Raw genomic sequence first — 22,352 nt, 5'->3', positions numbered from 1 at the left:
GAGACCTGGGTTCAATCCCTGGGTTGGGAAGATCCCCTGGAGGACAGCATGGCAACCCACTCCAGTGTTCTTGCCTAGAGAATCCCCAGGGATAAGAGGAGCCTGGCGGGCTGTGGTCCATGGGGTCACAAAGGGTCAGACATGACTGAGCGACCAAGCATGGCATAGCACAAGGATGTTTTTCAGCCTTGAGTGTAAGAAGGCCAGTCTGCTTCTTTGCCATACTTCTCATCTGACATCAGCCCTACCCAGGAACTTGTGGCAACTGACTGCAAGGGCCATGAGCCGTTGGTCAATGCAGAATATGCTGCTTTCATTTTGTTGTTGGCAGGGGGTCAGTTCCACCTCAATATGTTGGTAGACCAGAAGTGGAAGGACGTCTTTTATGGGCCAGAGTTCTTACAAACAAACCCAAGTTTGAAAGGTGTGCCCTGACACCCCAGGGGAAAGGCAGTAAAGTCTTCTGACAAGAGAGACAAAGCTCCTCTTCAACAGGAGCTTGTGAAAGTCCATCGTGACTTCTAAAACTTGAATTTCTTCTCATTTAACACTCCGTTGTTTTCCCCACTTTCTGAACATCTATCTTCTCAGCTATTGACTCCAGATATATCACATGTTCTCCTTTTAGTTCAATTTTCCTTGAGTTTCCTGACTATATTTCAACACTATACAGACAGGTGTCATTCACAGGCTGCATTAATGAATTACTCTCTCTTAGAGACTGGTGATTTAGATATTAAGTAGGAGCAGAGCTAACCCTGACCTTTGTTTCCCATACACACCTGCCCTCCCTCTGTCCTCTCTTTCCCCTGCAATGCATATGGCGCCCTCATCTCCCCACCTCCACTTCCAACCCAGGCTCTTGGTTTGAACATAGTTTTTATCCTGTGCACGACTATTTTTATTCAGATCACTAAAGTACCTGGAAATGCAAGTGTAAGTCACTTAGTCATGTCCAGCTCTTTGCAATCCCATGTACTGTAGCCTACCAGGCTTCTCTGTCCATGGAATTATCCAAGCAAGAATACTGGGGTGGGTTGCCATGCCCTTCTCCATGGCATCTTTCTGACTCAGGGACTGAACCTGGGTCTCCTGCATTACAGGCAGATTTTTTTACCATCTGGGTCACCAGTGTGCTAAATTGCTTCAGTCATGTTTTTGAGCCAACAGGGAAGCCCATTAAAGCCCCTAATTTCTCCCCACTACAAATAAGTTAAAGTATAGCCCCCAGAGCATTTGTCTAGCCTCTTATATATCTTAATTCAAAGTTAGTATTTATTTTAAAAAAATGACGGCACTTTGATACCTGCAAGTCTCATACAATTTATACATAATTAAACATGTAACTGTAAATTTACATTGTTTAATAGAGAAAGAATGAAGCAGGGCAAAGGCTATAGAGTTTTGCCAAGAGAACTCACTGGTCATACCAAACACCCTCTTCCAACAACACAAGAAAAGATTCTACACATGGACATCACCAGATGGTCAATACTGAAATCAGATTGATTATATTCTTTGCAGCCAAGGATGGAGAAGCTCTATATAGTCAGCAAAAACAAGACAGGGAGCTGACTGTGGCTCAGATCATGAACTCCTTATTGCCAAATACAGAGTTAAATTGAAGAAAGTAGGGAAAACCATTAGACCATTCTGGTATGACCTAAATCAAAACCCTTATGATTATACAGTGGAAGTGACAAACAGATTCAAAGGATTAGACTTGATAGACAGAGTGTCTGGAGAACTATGGACAGAGGTTCGTGACATTGTACAGGAGGCAGGAGTCAAGACCATCTGCAAGAAAAAGAAATGCAAAAAGGCAAAATGGTTATGTTAGGAGGCCTTACAAATAGCTGTGAAAGGAAGAGAAGAGAAAGGAAAAGGAGGAAAGGAAATATATACCCATCTGAATGCAGAGTTCCAAAAAATAGCAAGGAGAGATAAGAAAGCCTTCCTCAGTGATCAATGCAAAGAAATAGAGGAAAACAATAGAATGGGAAAGACTAGAGATCTCTTCAAGAAAATTAGAGATACCAAGGGAACATTTCATGCAAAGATGGGCACAATAAAGAAAAGAAATGGTATGGACCTAACCTAACCCTCTTAATACCTAGAAGATATTAAGAAAAGGTGGCAAGAATACACAGAAGAACTAGCCAAAAAAGATCTTCATGACCCACATAATCAAGATGGTATAATCACTCACCTAGAGCTAGACATTCTGGAATATGAAGTCAAGTGGGCCTTAGAAAGCATCACTACAAACAAAGCTAGTGGAGGTGATAGAATTCCAGTTGAGCTATACCAAATCCTGAAAGATGACGCTGTGAAAGGGCTACACTCAATATGTCAGCAAATTTGGAAAACTCAGTGGTGGCCACAGGACTGGAAAAGGTCAGTTTCATTCCAATCCCAAAGAAAGGCAATGCCAAAGAATGCTCAAACTACCACATAATTGTACCCATCTCACATACTAGTAAAGTAATGATCAAAATTCTCCAAGCCAGGCTTCAATAGTATGTGAACCATGAACTTCCATATGTTCATGCTGGATTTAGAAAAGGAAGAGGAACCAGAGATCAAATTGCGAACATCTGTTGCATCATTGAAAAAGCAAGAGAGTTCCAGAAAAATCATCTACTTCTTCTTGACTGACTATGCCAAAGGCTTTGACTGTGTAGATCACAACAAACGGTGGAAAATTCTTCAAGAGATGGGAATACCAGACCACCTGACCTTCCTCTCAAGAAATCTGTATGCAGGTCAGGAAGCAACAGTTAGAACTGGACATGGAACAACAGACTGGTTCCAAATAGGAAAAGGAGAACATCAAGGCTGTATATTGTCACCCTGCTTATTTAATTTATATGCAGAGTACATCATGAGAAACGCTGGGCTGGATGAAACACAAGCTTGAATTAAGATTGCCAGGAGAAATAGCAATAACCTCAGATATGCAGATGACACCACCCTATGGCAGAAAGTGAAGAACTAAAGAGCCTCTTGATGAAAGTGAAAGAGGAGAGTGAAAAAGCTGGCTTAAAACTCAACATTCAGAAAACTAAGATCATAGTGGTCCCATCACTTCATGGCAAATAAATGGGGAAAAAATGGAAACAGTGATAGACTTTATTTTTGGGGGCTCCCAAGAATCACTGCAGATGGTGACTGCAGCCATGAAATTAAAAAACACTTGCTCCTTGGAAGAAAAGTTATGACCAACCTAGACAGCATATTAAAAAGCAGAGACATTACTTTGCCAACAAAGGTCCATCTAGCCAAAGCAATGGTTTTTCTAGTAGTCATGTATGGATGTGAAAGTTGGACTATAAAGAAAGCTGATCACTGAAGAACTGATGCTTTTGAACTGTGGTGTTAGAGAAGACTCTTGAGAGTCCCTTGGACTGCAAAGAGATCCAACCGGTCTATTCTAAAGAAATAGAAATCAGTTCTGAATATTCATTGGAAGGACTGATGCTGAAGCTGAAACTCCAATACTTTAACCACCTGATGGGAAGAATTGACTCATTTGAAAAGACCCTGATGCTGGGAAAGATTGAAGGCAGGAGGAGAAGCGGACATTAGAGGACGAGATGGTTGGATGGCATCACTGACTCAATGAACATGAGTTTGAGTAAACTCCAGGAGTTGGTGATGGACAGGGAGTTCTGGAATGTTGCAGTCCATGCGGTCGCAAAGAGTCGGACACGATTGAGCGACCGACCTGAACTGAATAGAGAGATAGAGTTTGCCCTGACTTTGGCAATTCCTTTCCCCCAGTAACCTAATTTAGGTGTTGAAGCCAGAGCCAGGGCAGTGGTTGGACTGATAATCATTGTAGAAAGGGAGAGAAGGCCATTGGTGTTACAAGAATTTATTGGCATTGTTCCACCCACTCTTTTCCTCAAGGGCTGTATATCTAGTCTCCACAGTTTCAATGTTCCTGGCTATGAGTGTGATCTGTACTATCTCTGTACTGTGACATGGCCTCAGTGACCAGTTTGAAACCAGCTCTGCAGCCATTCTGCCCTGTGGAGCTTCATCCAAATTTTAAAGCATCATCAACAACAGGAAAACTTTAAGCTCAGTTTCTTTTTTTTTTTTTTAAGGCTAATTCTTTTTTTTTTTAATTTTAAAAGTTGAAGTGTAGTTGATTCACAATATCATGTTAGTTTCAGGTATATAACACAGTGATTCAGTTTTATATATATATATATATATATATATATTCTTCCTTAGGTTCTTTTACCTTATAGGTTTTTAAAAATATTCAATTTAGTTCCTTGTGCTATACAGTAGGTCCTTGTTGGTTATCTACTTTATATATAGTGGTGCATATGTGTTAATCCCAACCTCCTAGTTTATCTCTCCCCCAGGTAGGGCCAAGTCTCACATGTTTGTATAGCAACAGTTCATACAGTGTCCTTCCTTGAGAGAACTATGTCTATTTCTTGAATGGGCTCTCTTATATACTCACAAAACAAAGCTCTTTCAGGATTCAGTTGTCCTGTGATTGTTTGGGGGACCTGGCCTTAGGCTACATTTTCTTCCTCTCATTTGAACAAAGTTCTTCCTCCTGCTTCATGAACCCATCAGCAAATTGCTCACCTGCTGCCTCTATCAAGCACGTATCAATACAATGCTCAGTCAAATCAGTTTAGATCTTGGTTAAATTTAGTGGTACACCTGTGACAAGGTTGTAATTCTTTGCTTTTGCCATTGCACCTGACTGAGAATCAGGGCAGGTGCAAGGAAAATATTGCGACCCACAGAGGTAGCTGGAAGCAGAGCTGAGTCCTAACCACAGCCTCAACACACAGCTCTACCTGAGTCTCTGAAATAACAACAGTGGCAGGGCCATGAGTTTGTGAGGCAAATGCAGGACTTACCTTTGGGTGTAAATTTTAAGGGGGCCCCCAAAACCCTGGTAATCATGATAAGTACTGTTTTAATGCATTATTTTAAAAAAACAAAATTAATGCAAAAATCCATGATGAATAAAAGGATCAGTAGCTCAAGTTATCTAAAGATTACTTAAGGTTATCACTTAGTCAAAAGAGATTGTCAAACAGCAGTTTCCTCAGTTGAAAATCAGACAAAAGAATAGGCAGATTTTTGAAAATGCTATTACTGGGCTTGCTTCCTTTAAAGCCAGGAAAGTGAAACTATGGGGTAAAAATGTTTGTTTTTAGTATAAATAAACTATTTAAACTTAAAATAATGTTGTACATTTACTATATGTGTTTTTCATGTTTCCCATGTTTTTTCAATTAGCTTAATGATCTAGGGGAAATTAACCATTAGAAAATATACGTGTATATCAGGACGCATATCTCCTTTGGCCTTAGGCTGCAACATAGGGACTTCCTCGATGGCTCAGTGGTAAAGAATTCGCTTGCAATGCAGGAGACACAAGAGACATGGGTTTGATCTCTGGGTCGGGAAGATCCCTTGGAGGAGGAAACAGCAATCCACTCCAGTATTCTTGCCTGGAAAAATACCCCATAGATAAAGGAGCCTGGCGGGCTGCCGACCATGGGGTTGCAAGAGATGAACATGACTGAGTGACTAAGCACACACTACATATTGCAACGTGGACCACGCAGCACTGGTGGGATAAGTGTATCTGTTATTTAGGAATGTCTTCAGTGGATTTTTTCCTGTGTTTGTCATAGGCTAAGTAGGAATTTTCTATAAGCAATGCTTTCTGGCAGATAAATGGAGAAGCCTAACGTTCCAAGGTGACTGGCTAGTAAGCCTCCTTAGGTACACTTTCCTTCTCAAGCACTTGTGCATCTTCTTCTTCTCCTTTTTTAAAGCAGCTGGATAGGAAGAGGTACAGAGCATTTGGAGTTGCAGAATTTCTAGTTTATTCCATCACCTGCCCCTTCATCAGCTGCCCTTGGCCCTATTTTCATTTTTTCATTAATAGTGAATTTCAGTGAAAACTCAATGTTTATGCTTTGGATGGGAAAAATTATCTCAGATTTACCATTTTTTAAAGTGGTTTCCATTTCTCTTGTGTTATGTATGTCAGGATATTGTAAAATACCAAGAGTTGTCAAAATAAAAGAATGTTTACAAACAAATGGGAGAGCCCCAAATTCCTCAAATACCATTCATTCTTCAGTTCAGATTATATGCTGAGAATTCCAGTACTGGAACTGTTTGGCCATTAAGGATTTTATTTTGTTTACAGAAATCTAGCTAATGCCAGTAAATATCATTGCATTTTCTAAATTGCTCCAAACCCTTGATTTTGCCTTTTAAAGCATCTACTTCTCTACTTCATTACCCTTAATCTTTTTTCACTTCTGTGGCCAAGACTTACTAATAGCTTCCTTCAGGGCTCAGTGTAATGTCCCCTGCTCAGCCCTGGCAGGACTGCAGTAACAGCCAAGGTATGTATTGCCACCAAGATAGCAGATGCAGTCTTTTGCTATGGGAGCAGTTGGTTACTCTCATTTCACTCTGTCTTGGAGGCTGTCCATATGTTGCAGGAAGTACACTGATAAGTTTAGAGCTTGCAGAAGAGTGTGGTCAGGCTCTTGGAGTTTGGAAACTGGAAGGAATGTCGGACACACCTAAGGCTGCTGAACCTAAGGAAAGACTTGGGGGCTGTCTTCAAATAATTGAAATGGATTTAAGGAATTAGACATGTTCTAAATGGCACCCATGAAGGGGTTAGGTGAGTTCCAGAGAGAAAAAAATTTGGTCAATATGCAGACTTTCCCTCCTTAGTAGGTTGTTATTATTTAGTCGCTCAGTTGTGTCTGACTCTTTTGTGACACCATGGACTGGAGCTCACCAGGCTCCTCTGTCCTCAGGATTTCCCAGGCAAGAATACTGGAATGGGTTGCCATTTCCTTTTCCAGGGGATCTTCCTGATCTAGGGATTGAACCTGTGTCTCCTGCATTGGCAGGCAGATTCTGTACCACTGAGCCACCAGGGACCCCCTAGTAGTTATTTATCCTTTAACTGGAATTTTGTATCTTTTGACTACATTTACCCACTCTAACTCTCCCCCCACTCTGGTAACTACAAATATGATCTCTTTTCTTCCAAGTTTGTCAAAGTATAACACCATGCTAGTTCCTGGTGTACCACGCAGTGACTCAATATTTCTATACATTACAAAATGATCACTACAATAATGTGGTTACAATATGCTACCACATGAAGATATTATATCATTACTGAGTATATTATTTCATAAAATATGAAGCTCATTCATTTTGCAGCTGGAAGTCTGTGCCTCTTAATCGCCCTCCTGAAGGCTGCTCTTAAGGCTACTAAGTTTCCAGTCCCTTGAATTTTCCAGTCCAGGTGACAGTGTGCATGCGACCTCTAATGAGCCTCTTGGTTGCAGATGGTGCTGACTCACATTTGCTCTGAAACGTATCTTTGTTGTCAACCACAGATGTTTAGAATTTCAAAGTTAGGTAGAAGAACTTCTGGACAGATTGCAGGCACCATGAAGTAGTGGGGAAGGAAGCAGGGATTAAGGACAAACAGAGATGGGCGTTGTTATTTTTCCTGTCACTTCCTGGCATGCCATTGGTGGACTACACATCTCTGTAAACATCCCCTCAGGCTTCTATTCTACCCCAAATCAGAGAAAAGGAGGAAGGATGGTTCCTAAGTCGCAATAGTGTTGTATCAAGGCAGAGTAAGATATCCCCTCCACCCCCATACACATACTCAAGGAAGGAATCTACTTCCTGCTTTTTCTCACTCCAAACTGCAAAAAAAGCCATCTTGCATATCCCTTTCTCCTTACCCCAGCTAGGACCAGATTGCTGACAGCTGACATACAGACTAATGTGTATGGACAGACCCTCTTGCTCCCTCTTAGGGGACAAAAGAGTTTACCTTTTAAGCCTTAATGAGTTTCTATAATTTCTTCTCAGTTCATCAGCAAGGCACATATATGTCCAAAAACATGACATATTTATAAGATGTAAACTGGAAATAAGAAACATCAAGTAAATCACATTAATCATACTTTTTAAAGTCTACCTAGTTCTTTTTTTGGAACCCAAACTGCTTTTTTTAGCCAATTCTCTCATAATCTGTGTCTATTCATATAGGCTTTATTTAGTCTAAAGCAAAGTTGAAAAATATATACAGCAGTGTTTACTTTAATATTATATGAAGAATCTGGTTTACTCACAAGAGTAAGTGCCAGGGAATTCAAATTGCTCTCAGATAAAAAAGAATGAAAGGAAAAACAAATTGGTGTTGGAGCTAAAGCCTGCCATTTCTGCTTACTCCAATCCACTTATCCTGTCTTAGGCATTTTAGCACTCAGTAAAGTCGAAGAATCTTTTTATTCAGAGATCTTGGAAAACTCCATTTGCAATGGGGCCTACAGGGATTTTTAACCTTATAATTTCCTGGGGCTCTTATATTTGGTTCAGTTCCTGGGTCGGGAAGATCTGCTGGAGAAGGGATGGGCTACCTGCTCCAGTATTCTTGGGCTTCCCTTATGGCTCAGATGGTAAAGAATCTGCCTACAGTGATGGAGACTGGGGTTCAGTCCCTGCATTGGGAAGATCCCCTGGAGAAGGGAAAGGCTACCCACTCCAGTACTCTGGCCTAGAGAATTCCATGGACTACAGCCCATGGGATCTCAAAGAGTCGGACAAGACTGAGTGACTTTCACTTTCCTTTTTCCTTTTTTTGGATTCTGAGTGGTCATAGTCAAGATAGATTATGGGAGAAAAGTAGCAATGCTATGAAGAGCAGTAAGGAGTTATGAGCCCCTGATAGTTTGTTCTTTTTTGGTGTAACTGGCAAATTACTTACCTACTACACCCAGTTTCCTCATCTGTTAAATTGAAAACAAAATCCCTGGGGATGTGTAAGGATTAAACAACATAATTTTATATATATATATATAAATTTATATATATATATATGCCCCAGGAAAAAAAAAAATTCCCCAAAGCCAACCACCCTAAAATACCCCAAGAAAACACCTCTATTCTATTAGCGTGGACCCACAGGACTCTGTTTCTGAAAGGGATTTCATGGTATCTAGTCCGGAGGATTTTTTTGGCTTTTGTTTTCCTTAAGCCATGGTCCTTTGAACAGAATCTATGAGGAACCTAATGTATGAGATGAAAGTGGAGCTGGATCTGGGTGGAGTGGAAAATTGGACACAGCCTACCATCCCCGTTCCCTTCCCTGGAAGAGCCTGAGGCATCTGACACACCTTGCCGAGCACAGTGAGAAAACCAAACATCTGGTCCAATTCCACCTTTTCACCAATGAGGAAATGGCCCAGAAACGTGACATTGTTGCAGTGGTCAGAGCAGGGCGACCACCGGCATTCCTATCACCCTTCCCTTCAGCACAATGAGAAAGAATATGCGGGAGGATTTGACCCAACTCTAAGTACTAAAGACATAGGGTTTTAGTTCAAAATATGTAAACTTTTTTTTCCTATAGCAGATGATAATCTTTTGGGTGGCCTATTTCCATTTTCATGTTTATTTTTGAACTGTCTTTCATGCTACTGAAAGTATTTCCTGTGTGGTTCCAATATCTTCTCTGAGCCTTGAGGACAAATAGCAGCTGTGTAGGTTTCTATGAAATTTGACTATAAACAGTTTCACCCCGTCCTGTATCCTCTACTTTTGCCTCCTGTGATCTCTTCTGATGCTAAATAAAAGTCTGTGATTTCTCCATGCTTTCACATTTGGGGCACTTTACTTCTACCTCTTGACCAGAGTGTTCTTCAAGGCTTATTAACACGGTGCAGAAATGTAAGCTGACTCAGTACAAGTTTGAAGTCAATGTATTTTCTTTTTGAGATAAGGCTATGTTTGTACAAACAACCTCAAACTTTACTTGGAAAAGAAAAAAACTGTAAGGCAGTTTATGACTGCTGTGCTGTTTCAAAACATGGCCAGTTTCCTGTTAGGCGATTCATCTGTCTTTATGTTTCTGTAGAAAACTTAAAGTCATTTTAGTTACTTTTGGAAAAGAAGAAAGTTGAGTTGAGGGCTGGGATACGACAGATTCTTCATTGTCATGAGTATTGACCTTGAGTCCCCTACTGCTGACCTCTGTCTGCACTGCTTACCTGGGTTTCTCATTACTTGGTCATGTTCACATCCCCTGGGAAGGTCTGGGGACTCCAAGAGGATAGGCATGTCCTTTAAAGCTCTCTTGAAGGTCTCCCGCACAGCCAGTTTGCTACCTTGCTCAAGATTGGTGCCTACAAAATGCTTATTGAAATCAGATGTTTATGATTATCATTGTCACTAATCTCACACTACTGCAGTTCATTAATAAAAAATATTGAAGGCAAAGAAAAAACTGTTTATTGACTGGTCAGGAGACTTTCCTAGATGTTGATCAGGCATGTTGAAATCTCCACTTTAAACTCCTATACCACAGGAAAAATAGCTTCCCTGGTGGCTCAGATGGTACAGAATCTGCTTGCAACGTGGGTGACCCAGGTTCACAATCCCTGGGTTGGAAAGATCCCCTGGAGAAGGAAATGGCAACCCATTCCAATATTCTTGCCTGAAGAATTCCATGGACAGAGGAACCTGGCACGCTACAGTCCATAAGGTTGCAAAGAGTCAGACACAATTGAGCAACTCTTTCACTTTTCACCAAAGGAAAATACATAGTGTGATAATATTCTACTAGTTTGAAAATATATATATAATTGAATGAAAGAGAACTATGAGAACAAAGAAAAAGACCCCTGAGAGGAACTATAGCTTTCAGTTTCCAGGCGAAATGAGCTTGGCTGGAGACAGAATGACTTCAGCAACAAATATATGTAAGAATAGTTAATACTTACTGAGCACTTACTGTATTTTAGGCATAATTCTAAAGTGTTTTATGCCTCATATGTCATTTACTCTTCACAACAACCCTCTGAGATAGGCCATTACAGTATTATCTCCACTTTACAGACATGGAAGTGAAAGTGAAAGTGAAATCACTCAGTTGTGTCTGACTCTTTGCGACCCCATGGACTGTAGCCCACCAGGCTCCTCCCTCCATGGGATTCTCCAGGCAAGCATACTGGAGTGGGTTGCCATTTCCTTCTCCAGGGGATCTTCCTGACCCAGGGATCGAACCTGGATCTCCAGCATTCCAGGCAGACACTTTAACCTCTGAGCCACTACAGACACGGAAACGGAGACTTCCATCATTGGTGCAGTGATGGCTAGATCGGCACAGACAGCGTGGCTCCAGAAACACCTTTACCACGAAGTGACTGAATACATGAAATGCACGCAGAAGAAAACAATGCTTTCATCTTCATAAAAATACAACTGCCTCAGCAGCTCTTATTTCTTCTCAGATGATTTAGTTGAAGACTATGAGGTGTCCTTTATTTTCTGGGTTTTAGAGAAAGGTAGTGAAGAGAGATAAGAGAAAGCCATCAGAGCATTAACATCTTCTTCTTGTCATGATCGGACAGAATTTTATAAATCACTGGTCTGTTTTGTTAGGGCCTGTTTCTGGGCATTCTCAGATTTCACTCAAATAATTTTCACTGCACTAATATGAGGAAATTAGGCGTAAGTATTATTCCTGCTAAGATAGGTAGTTAAACTGAGGCATAAGGAAGCCAGGCTTCAGGTCTCCTTGGTCAGTCACCACGTGGTCACTCGTTCCAGGCCTTCCTAGTCACAGCTCAGTTCTGTCCACTGGCAGCACCGCCTACCGTCCATAACCAAGATAGATGAGCAGTCTCGTTCTCTTTCAGGTTTGTGGATGGCTCCTAGAAGATCCTGATTTACTCTGGAGGAAATATTGTTTTCTGGGGTTGGTTTCCGGTCATCCTGCTCCACCCACTCCCAGTTGACCATGAACCAGCCAGACCCCGCTGAGGACCCGGATCCCAGTGCTGCACCCCTGTGTGTGGTGTGCGGCCAAGCCCACTCCACCGAGGAAAACCACTTCTACACCTACACGGAAGATGTGGACGATGACCTCATTTGCCACATCTGCCTGCAAGCTCTTCTGGACCCTCTGGACACGCCATGTGGACACACCTACTGTACAGTCTGCCTCACCAACTTCCTGGTGGAGAAGGACTTCTGCCCCGTGGATCGAAAGCCTCTGGTTCTGCAGCACTGCAAGAAATCCAACATCCTGGTCAACAAGCTCCTCAATAAGCTGCTGGTGACCTGCCCGTTCACGGAGCACTGCGCCGAGGTGCTGCAGCGCTGCGACCTTGAGCATCACTTTCAAACGAGGTAGGGAGGGGCTTCCCTTGTGGCTCAGCTGGTCAAGAATCAGCCTGCAGTGCGAGAGACCTGAGTTCTATCCCTGGTTTGGGAAGATCCCCTGAAGAAGGGAAAGGCTACCCACTGTAGTATTCTGGCCTGGAGAATTCTATACAGTCCATGGGGTCGCGCGAAGAGTGGGAAGCGACTTCCACTTTCGCTTTCTAGGGAGGGGCTGCCTCTCGGCCAATCCCGAGAAGCCCCGCCCTCATGGCTGCCGCTGCAAGGGCGGGGTGTTGCAGGGTCCCGGTGCTCCCGGAAATACCTGTTTCTTTACCTTCTGCTTTGCAGCCAGTGAAAGGATTAATTCAAAGTAAGAAACGGTTGAGATATTCTGGCTGTGGTTCAGTGTGAGGAAACAGCACATGGTGGAGTTGTGGGGTGTGAATGTGTGTATATGTGTGGGTGTGTGTTTATACGGTTGGAAGGTTTTCTGGTAACATATAAATAATATAAAATTTGCCGTTTAAAGCATTTTTAAGTGTGCGGCTCAGTGACATTAAGTACGTTTACACTGATGTAACAATCATCACCAATAACCATTTCCAGGATTTTTTTCATCTTCCAGAACTAAAACTTCACATCCATTTAAAAAACTAAAATAAACCCCCCTCATTTCTTCCTGTCCAGCCGCTGGCACCCACCATTCTGCTTTCTGTCTCCATGAATTTGACTGCTGTGGAAACCTCATATAAGAAGCATCGTTCAGTATTTGTTCTTTTGTGACTGGTTTATTTCATTTGGGTGCATCTGAAATGTGAAAGATACTGGAGAATCTAATGAGAAGCTTTCTCATCTCATTTTGTGAGGCTTCAGGTTCCCAAAAAGATGTCCTGGAGGACACTGCTTGCCTTTTTATGTAAGAAAAAAAAATAAAAATCTCTCCCAGTTTGGCCCATGACTTGCTCTGTACAGGAAATACCAAAGCCCAACTATCCTTTGAGGAGACACGAGGTATTTTCAACTAAGTTTCTAAGAGGAGAGATTTACAAAACTTTTGCCCTTCTAGTGATTTGTTCTGCACGTTTTTCCGCACAGGTGTGCACACTGATGCAGAACTGTGGTGTGACTGCTCCTGCTGGTGGTCAGCACCATCCACCCCACCATCTACCTCTTGCTTCACCCACTCACATCGTGTGTTCCTGAGCGTGCTTCTTATGGACAGCCTCAGGGGGTGGCCCTGGGTCTCAGGCACAGGAGTTCCTCTCTTAGAGCATCTAAGATGCTTAATAAGACATGAACAGTAATACCAGAATTATTTTGTAAGAGGAAATTTGGAAACTGGTGTTTATCTTGGTTCCTATTGTGACAAGGGTGAGAGGCAGGTGCGGGTGGTTGTTTGTTTTTTTTTTTTTCCTAAAGATCACATTCCTTAAGTCCTGAATCTGAGTCTTTGTCTTTGGGGACATGCAGAATCTCTAACATGGAGGTTTGCATCCAAAGCACCTGCCTGGGTATAATGCTTCACACATGTTTTCCATAGTAATTAATTATGTTGGTAAACACACTTTCCCCCACTAGATGTTGAGCCAGATGCATCTATGTCAGGTTTGTGAGTTGCCTCTGACCCTCTGTGATCTCAGGTGTGTGAGCTAGGATGTGCCTCTTGTCTGGTTGCCCTGAAGGAAACGTGGCCAGAGGAAAAGGGGTAAGGGAGTCTGTGTGTGACTTTTGCTGCAAGTTTTGCCTGGGTAGGGAGGCGTTGCCTGCATAAGGGAGGCATTGCCTGCAGGGGAGTGGGTCTGGGGTCAAAGATGAGGTGGATGCAGACAGATGCTAACACAGGGCCAGGGCCAAGACTGCAGCCACACCAGATAGAAGAGGTGAGGAGCAAGAGGAGGAGAAAAGGCCCTGGGAGACCTCCCTGCCCCATTCCCATGTTGCCTACTTTTGCCGTTTATATAATACATTTGTGTTTGGGAGCTGTATTGGATTCCTGCTGCTGCTGTAACAAATGATCGGAAACTTAGTGGCTTAAAACAATGCCAAGTGTGTTACTTTCCAGTTCCGAGTATTCGAAGTCCAACACAGGTCTCACTGACATCAGGGTGTTTGGAGGCTGTTTCCCTTTGGCTCTGGGGAGAGTCTCTTTCCTTGTGGCCTCCAGCTTCCAGAGATCCCCGCCTTTCTTGGCTTGTGGCTTCTTTCTCCATCTTCAAAGCCAGCAGCCTAGCATCTCTCTCTCTTCTCTCCTTCCTCGTTCCCTTCTCTTTCTCTGTCTCTCTCCTTCCCTTCCATCACCACATCTCTTTCTATTACTGTGATCCTCCTGACTTCCTTATATAAGGACGCCTGTGATGACACGGGGATCCACTCAGTGAATCCACCTGGATAGTTCAGGTTCCTTTCCTCATCTCAGGATTTATTTAGTCGCATCTGTAAGTCCCCTTTGCCATGTGAGGAGACACATTCATAGGTTCTGAGGGTGAGGAGGCAGACTGCTTTGGAGAGGGGTGTGGACAGTATTCTGCCCACTACTGGAGTTTTGCAGGAGAGGGGTAGAGAGGACAGAGACAAGGAGAGAAATAGAAGCACTCTGAAGTAAGAGAGTAAAAACACGGCAGCCCTACCCCCTCCCCTCATCAAGCACTGACTTGCGGCCAAGAATATCCCTAAGAATTGGGATAAGATAGCACATGGAGCTGAGAGCAAGGCTGGAAAATGTTCTTCCAGGGGAGGTCTGGGAAGAGACTGGTCGGGGTAGGGAGGGGTGGGGCGCTTCTGGGGTCTAGAGAGCGATGACTCAAGTGCACCTCAGCTGCCCACACTGGCTGCATGACCCCGTACCTCAAGGAAGCCTGGGAGAAAGGTCTGCTGAATGCTCAGCGCATAATGAGATGTGCAGAGCTAATTGAATTCACATGTCTGAGCTGTGGCCTCAGAGTCTTTCACCCTCCCCTTCAGCAGCCCTCGGTGACAAGGGAACTCTCAGGGCAAGGTGTTGGGCCTCCACACTTGCTGTGACTCCACACTTCAGCTTCCTAAGTAGGTTAAAACCAACATTTCCAAAAATATGTTGAATTTGTTAGTCATCAAATGCTTAATATACAGTTCCTTGCCTCCTGCTCCCTGAGCATTTTTCTGGCCAGGATTCAGAATCTGGAGCTAATCTGGAACTTGACTCCAGAGCCCTCTTGGGCCCAGGGCCTGTGACCAACCAGTTCAGTAGACTGCCTCTTCCTCCTCTTAGAAGAGAGGTTAAGATTAAGGCACTACTACTGCTGGAGTCTCTTCAAGTAGGAAAACTCAGACGTTACCAGGAAGCTGGTGTTTTCCTTACATTTGGACTCGAGGCCTCCAGGTTGGTGGCTGCTTGTATGGAAGTGTTGTCATATGTTTGTACTAGAAGATAAATTTATATTTATAAATTTTGCATTCTTCATTTCAGTATTTAAAATGTAATGAGTTAAAAATATTTTCTTTGGCTGATGGTACTTTGATGAGTATAAAGTAGGCAGGCTGAGAATTGACCTAAAATGGAGAACTTCACTGTAATTCTGGTTGATAACTACAGGGAGACTGACATGGATCCACATGTCCTTCCAGGGGATCCTAGAGAGCTAGCAACCCTGGGCTTCACGGGAAGCTCCCTATAGGCGGTTTGTCCGCCTGTGCAATGGGAATTTATTTCAGTTGACTCCTTGAAAACTAAGCTCTTGCAGAAATAAATCACATTTAGAATGTTTCCATTGTCCCTTTAGTAAATAACCTGTGTTCAAGAACTATTTCCCCAAGGTCTCTGTTCACGGCCTGTCTAGAGGATCATGCATGCTATGGTTATCAGGGATGCTGCCTGTTTTTCTGCAGAATTTATGTCATTTGTAAACATTGCTTACTACTTCAGGCCCTGGGTTGAATATAAATCCTAAAGTAAAGCATGTATGGGCAACTGTGGGTGTGCAGGACTGGCTGGACCAGCAATGACTTGGGTGACTTGTTTAACTTCAGACTGGAGAGTTCTTCTGTGGGAGTAAATCTAAGCATGTAAGCTGATGTTTGGAATCTTCTGGATAATTCTGTTGTCCTCTGCTCTTAGATGATTGCAGACTCCCATCACATGGGTCTACTATAAAGAATTCCCACAAGAGTGATGGCCTGTTGAGTGCAATGGCAGACTTCCCAACCAAGGGATATTGGCAGTGGGCACAGTTGGGGCACAGCAGAGGGTCAATTCAATGCACCTCTCTTGACCCAGACTGGCAGTGCAAGGGTGTGTTGAGGTGGAGCTTTTACTTCCTTGATCCTGAGTGGGCTTTTTTTTAGTCTCAAGACTACATCTTTATTTTGCAGTATCATTCTCTGCATATATAATATTTATCAACAATCCACAATAGGCCAGACCCAGAATGAAAGAAAAATCTATATAAGCCACAATTTCTGCCTCTGAGAAAATGACCTCTGAAAGGTAAAAGAGAGAATTTGAAAACACACACATGTTGAGTTCATGGGACAAGCCACTTTGCCCTTGAGTTTCTCTCTCATGGATGATAATAAAAACGTGAGATAGTAAAGCTGACCCCCTTCAGTATTTACTTAGCACAAATAAAGAGCTCATTGTTCAGTGTTTTGAAAAACAGTCCTGGGTGAAAATGTGATGGTATTGGCACACCTGACTGAAGACTCTCTAGGGTTATTTTCTTGATTAAGTTTAAACCCAATGTCCTGGAAATTTCTTCCCCGAAGACCTACACTGGAACCTCTCCTGACCTTTTCTTCTATCAGGGGCCCTTCTCTGTTGTTGTTCAGTTGCTCAGTCATGTCTGACACGTTGTGACCCCATGGACTGCAGTGCGCCAGGTTTCCCTGTCCTTCACCAGCTCCTAGAATTTGCTCAAACTCATATCCATCAAGTTGGTGATGCCATCCAACCATCTCATCCTCTGTGGCCCTCTTCTCTCCTGCCCTCAATCTTTCCCAGCCATCAGGGTCTTTTCCAATGAGTTCGCTCTTTGTGTCGGGTGGCCAAAGTATTGGAGCTTTAGCCTTAGCATCAGTCCTTCCAATGAATATTCAGACCCTTCTCTGTACCATGTTCCATAAACACAGACTCAGGTAGCTGCCTACAGGGCAGGGAAAGTTCTACTGCCAGAGTAAAGGACTAGGGACTATTACCCTATGGAAAGGTGGTCAAGTAACAAGTCTCATTGGTCATTTTAGCCTGGCTTAACATCTCCACTCTGACTGTGCTTAACATGCATCCTTCACATGACTTTCCAATCCTGAACCCACTTTCTCCTGGCCGTGCCTAACTGAGATCTGTTCTTTTAGTTCTCCTGGGTACAGACGAGATGAGGAAATTTTCTGCCTTTGTTTTTGAGAGAACCATTGAGCATCCATCAGATTATGCTCCAAGAAATTCTTTAGAGAAATCACATTCTCCTAGACACCCATTCCAAGAAATATTCCTTACCGTTTTCCTTGGTTCCTGGGCATTTATTATCCATTCATATACATGCCCAACCCCTGCCATCACTCTCATAAAGTTTGAAGTCTGTTTTTGCTAATTTGCCTGTGATCAATAAAGATTATTCCAAGAAATGATCTCTTTAACCAAGTTGAATTCTCTTTCATTCAACAGATATTTATTGAGCATCTACTGTGTTCTAGGCACTGTGATGAGAATACAGTAGAAAACAATATCAATAGAGCTCCTGCCCTCAAGGAGTTCCCTGCTTAGTGACAAGAAAAAACGACAAGAAAACTGGAGGTGATTGATGATTGGTGATGTCTGAGCTGACATTTAAAGATAAAGAGGACTCAGAGCCTGGAGGCAAGGATTAGGGTTATGACTATACTGTTTACAGTGATCCATGACCATTTGAAAGTAGGATTTTATTCCAAAAAGATTATATTAGATAGGACTACATCTGAGGATGGGTAATAAAAGATTCAAGTTATATTGATCTAACTATGTAGAAGTTTCCTTTTTCTCATTTAGCACAAACTTTGGGGCTAGGAAGCCCACAACTAGTATGATGTTGCTATCAGGAATCCAGGCTCCTTCTGCTTTTCAATTAGCATTCATCCTCCTAATTATTACCTCCTGGCCTCAAAATGGCTGCTCAAGCCCCAGCATCACATCCAATTTCCAGGCAAAAAGAACCAGGCCTCAAGGGCAAAATGCAGTGTACAAACTGAGACTCCCTCCTTTAAAGAGCTTTCTAGGCTGTGTCACCCAGTAATTTCTTCTTATACCTTGTTAGCCGTTGTCGTATTACATGGCTGCCTGTCTTTGGGAGAGGCAAAGTGCATCACCACCATAAACAAAACACAGGTGCTCTTAAAAAGATGAGATTAGATATTGAATAGGAAGCCAGCTGTTTTTGCAAGAGTGACAGAAACAATAAAAAACAATACCTTCATTTTTATATTGCATTCATATCCATTGGGATTCCCTGGTGGCTCAGATGGTAAAGTGTCTGCCCGCAATGTGGGAGACCCGGGTTCGATCCCTGGGTCAGGAAGATCCCCTGGAGAAGGAAATGGCAACCCACTCCAGTACTCTTGCCTAGAAAATTCCATGGATGGAGGAGCCTGGTGGGCTATAGTCCATGGGGTCGCAAAGAGTCGGACACGACTGAGCGACTTCACTTCACTTCACTTCTTCAGATCCATTAAGGCATCTTATCCTTTTGAAATGCAAGAAGTGAAAGGCAGACATCTTTCTTTTTAATAGAGACTTGGAGAAGCAATCTGACCTACCCAAGATCATCAGAAATACAATCCAGCACACTCTGAAGCCTCTATGTTATATACGATGCTACTTATGAGTTATGCTCTATACAGTAGATCCTGGATATTCAAGATGAGCATGTCCCAGGATTCTGTGAAACTCTGTATTCAGGAAAAGACTGAGCAGGAGGAAAGAAGGGCCAGGGTGAGAGCAGCAAAGCATCTTGGAAATAGATACTGATCTGCCAGCCAGGCTCATCCACAATTATTAGTGGCTATTAATAACAGCATTTACAACAACAGCTCAACACTCATGCAGTCCTTTGTTCTTACAGGCATTATTTCATCCACCTTCATAACAACACTGTGAGTTAAGCATACTATTGTTGTCTTTACAAAGGAGGATACGGAAGTTCAGAGAGATTAAGCAACATGCCCAGTGTCACACAGCTCATTTATGGCAGAGCTAGGGTTCAGACTCAAGCCTGTTTGATGACAGCATCTCAATTCCAAACCTAACTTCCTTTTTTATGCTCTTCACAGACTCTGACTCTCTTGCACACCAGAGAAAGGGAGTGGAATTCAAATTAGGACCTCCAAAGAATTATAGATGCCACGCTTTATCAAGGTTGTGTATCTCAGATCTAAACTGTAGAAGTGAAATCTGTACATCCTCAGGGTCTCCTGTAGTTAAAGTCTTTTAGCACTGTCAAAGATGAATGCAAATCTCTGATGCCAGTCTCCTGCTTGTGTGTGTGTGTTTAAGCCGCTTCAGTTGTGTCTGACTCTTGTGACCCCATGGACTGTAGCCCGCCAGGCTCCTCTGTCCATGGGATTCTCCAGGCAAGAATACTGGAGTGGCTTGCTATTTCCTCATCCAGGGGATCTTTCCAACCCAGGGATTGACGCATGTCTCTTCTGTCTCCTGCACTGGCAGACACATTCTTTACCAGTAGCACCTGCAGTTGGTGTCATCCTGTAGATTTTCCTTAATCTTCTTCCTGTGAAGTGGAGTTTGTTGTAATTGCCAGGTTGTGGTTAATGTAACTATCTTTTTGAGCCAGTTCTATTAAGATTTGGGTCTTCAGTTACCAAAATGGATTTCCATCTTCTTAAATATGAACTAGAAGGAGAGGAATCTGAGGCTTCTAGGGCATTCCAGAGCTTAGGCATGCAAAGAAGCCCTCGTGTTAAGACAAGTAGTATGGTCTGGAATCATAGACCTCAAAGGTGGAAGAGACGCTGTGGTCCAGCCTCCACAGAACCAAGGAATTAAGGCATTATTAGCTCCATTTCAAAAATGAGATGACTGAGGCTCAGAGCTTCAAGGAGATGCCCAGAATCCTGCAGCTAGTGTCAGAGCAGGGAGCAGGAGGAATGGAATAACTTTTTTCTTACAGATCAGGAGTCTGTGTACACTGTTTTTAAAGAACTTCATGTCTGTCTATTGAGGCCTTTGGTTAGTCTCAGAGAGAATGACACAACCTATTCTGTCATAGGGACAGTTTTCAAAATTAACAGGAAAGATATCACTTCCCTTACCTCTGTCTATGTGGTCAGGAAATTGACAGGTAAATTACCTTAAGTACATATTCTAAATATAAATGGAGAGGTGGAGCTGGTTCCTATTAACATTCCTGTGCAACAATATCCAAAGACTCATTTTGAGCTCAGCTCTCTAGGCTCTGTTCCAAAGATGCTGATTTCAACCCGTGTCTTCCTCCAGTCAAGCTGGAGGACAGCTTCTGAGTATCTGCTTATTCACACAGTGGGCTCTGCATGTGCCATCTTCATGCCCTCTTCCAACACAGATCAGCTTCCAGCCCGGCTGCTCCCGGCCAGTGATGTAAATGTACCAGCTGCTTCCTGAGAACCAGTCGGCAGCCTGCAGGAGGGGGCAGGTCCCTTTCCCAGGCATCAGCCTGTCTGCTCTCAGCCTAACCCTCTCTCCAGCCTTGGTGGGGCCCTTCATTCTCACATCTCCCCATCTGAGAATCAGAGCACCTCACAGTCCCCTTACGAGCCTGTGATTTATCAACGCAGCTCCATCCAAGGGCTCTGAGTCTGATTCTCTATGATCTGCTGATTGTGGGAACATGGCAAAGGTTGTTTAAAGGGGCGGGCTGGGCTGGGCCCCTGCCACTGACAGAGAGAAGGTGGCTGGTGGGGGGAGAAAAAGCTGCACCCTGATCGGAAAATGAAGGCGCTTCTGTTGCTGATCCTGCCTTGGCTCAGCCCTGCCAACTACGTTGACAATGTGGGCAATCTGCACTTCCTATACTCAGAACTGTGAGTCCCCCTCTCACCGTGCCTGCCTGTGTCTGTGTCTCGGGGTGTCGGGGGTGGGACCTAGTCCGTCCTTGGGCCGGTATGTCGGTTTAGAGGGATAAATTCCACATCCACTAGATGCACTTGGACAAAACATCCTGCCAGTAGTTTGAAGTCGCGTGCTTAGCGGTCTGTGACTTAAAAGAGAAACACCATCTTACTAATGCAGTGCTTTCCCAACAAGGCATTTTTTCCCCTGCATCTGTGCCAACACTGCTTTCTTCCTTTCTTTCTTTCTTTTTTTTTTTTTATTTTGATACTCTGCTTTTTCTCAATAGCTGCTTCTTCACTTCCCTCCATAAATAGAACCAAAGAACCGTTAAGAACAGAAGCTGCATGTACAGACCTGAAGTCTCTACTGGACATTTCTAGTTATAAACAGATATCATCCTTTTTAGAGACAATCGGTCTCCAATCCTGAAAACACCAAGAGTATCAGTATGGGGGCAAGATAGCCCTATATGTAAAAACTCTACACCCTTTTTGTTTTTATTTTGATAATTTTTATGCATCGGAAAGCAGAAAGAACCCTGCAGTGAATACCTGTTTTCCTATCACCTAGATATAATGATTAACATTTTGCCAATTTTGCCTCATTTGTTTTATTTTTTATGGAAGTGGTTTGGAGTAGATTGCAGTCATCATAACATTTTACCTCTAAATATTTCATTATGCATCTCAAAAAAAAGAGACATTTTCCTCCATGACCTATGTTCATTTTGTAAGAGGAAATGACTCACATTCCCAATCTTTACAGTGATATTTTTCAGGCTGTTTTTGTTAATAAGCTTTGAAAAAGGATTGCAGACTGATGTGAACAGCTTCTAGCAATCAGATGCAAAGTGCTGCTGTGTATGTCTCAGTGTTGGGAGTATTTACAAAAATGTAGTTCTCTTTACTCACTGGACAGGTGAAAATAGCAAGAGTTGCTTCTTTATGAATTAGAGTCGGGGTGAGGGGTAATTGAAAAGAGGGACTCTAAATAGAGTCCAGACATCAGACATCCCAGAATAGAAAAGCTTGACTGGTCAGATTTAAGTAGAGATCCTCACATGTTCAGATATAACCAGTGCCTCTGTTATAGT

At 43.0% G+C, this 22,352-nt stretch overlaps 1 protein-coding gene across 5 annotated transcripts in view; it reads left to right on the top strand.

Moving 5' to 3' along the window:
- Positions 1-22,352, top strand: part of LNX1 (ligand of numb-protein X 1) — a 191,642-nt gene that overhangs the window by 64,320 nt on the left and 104,970 nt on the right. For 4 of the 5 annotated variants that reach the window (XM_060417115.1, XM_027970996.2, XM_027970998.2 and 1 more), the window contains exon 2: positions 11,745-12,237. In XM_060417115.1, coding sequence (XP_060273098.1) covers positions 11,846-12,237 — 392 coding nt within the window. In that variant the 5' untranslated portion in view covers positions 11,745-11,845. Of the gene's footprint in view, positions 1-11,744; positions 12,238-20,873; positions 21,229-22,352 lie in introns of those variants that run through there. The other variant, XM_027971000.2, reaches the window with a different exon arrangement.

The sequence above is a fragment of the Ovis aries genome, chromosome 6 (assembly GCF_016772045.2).
Source record: "Ovis aries strain OAR_USU_Benz2616 breed Rambouillet chromosome 6, ARS-UI_Ramb_v3.0, whole genome shotgun sequence".
Taxonomy (NCBI): domain Eukaryota; kingdom Metazoa; phylum Chordata; class Mammalia; order Artiodactyla; family Bovidae; genus Ovis; species Ovis aries.
Note: the sequence above shows the minus strand (reverse complement) of the source record. Positions and strands in the feature narration are given on the sequence as shown.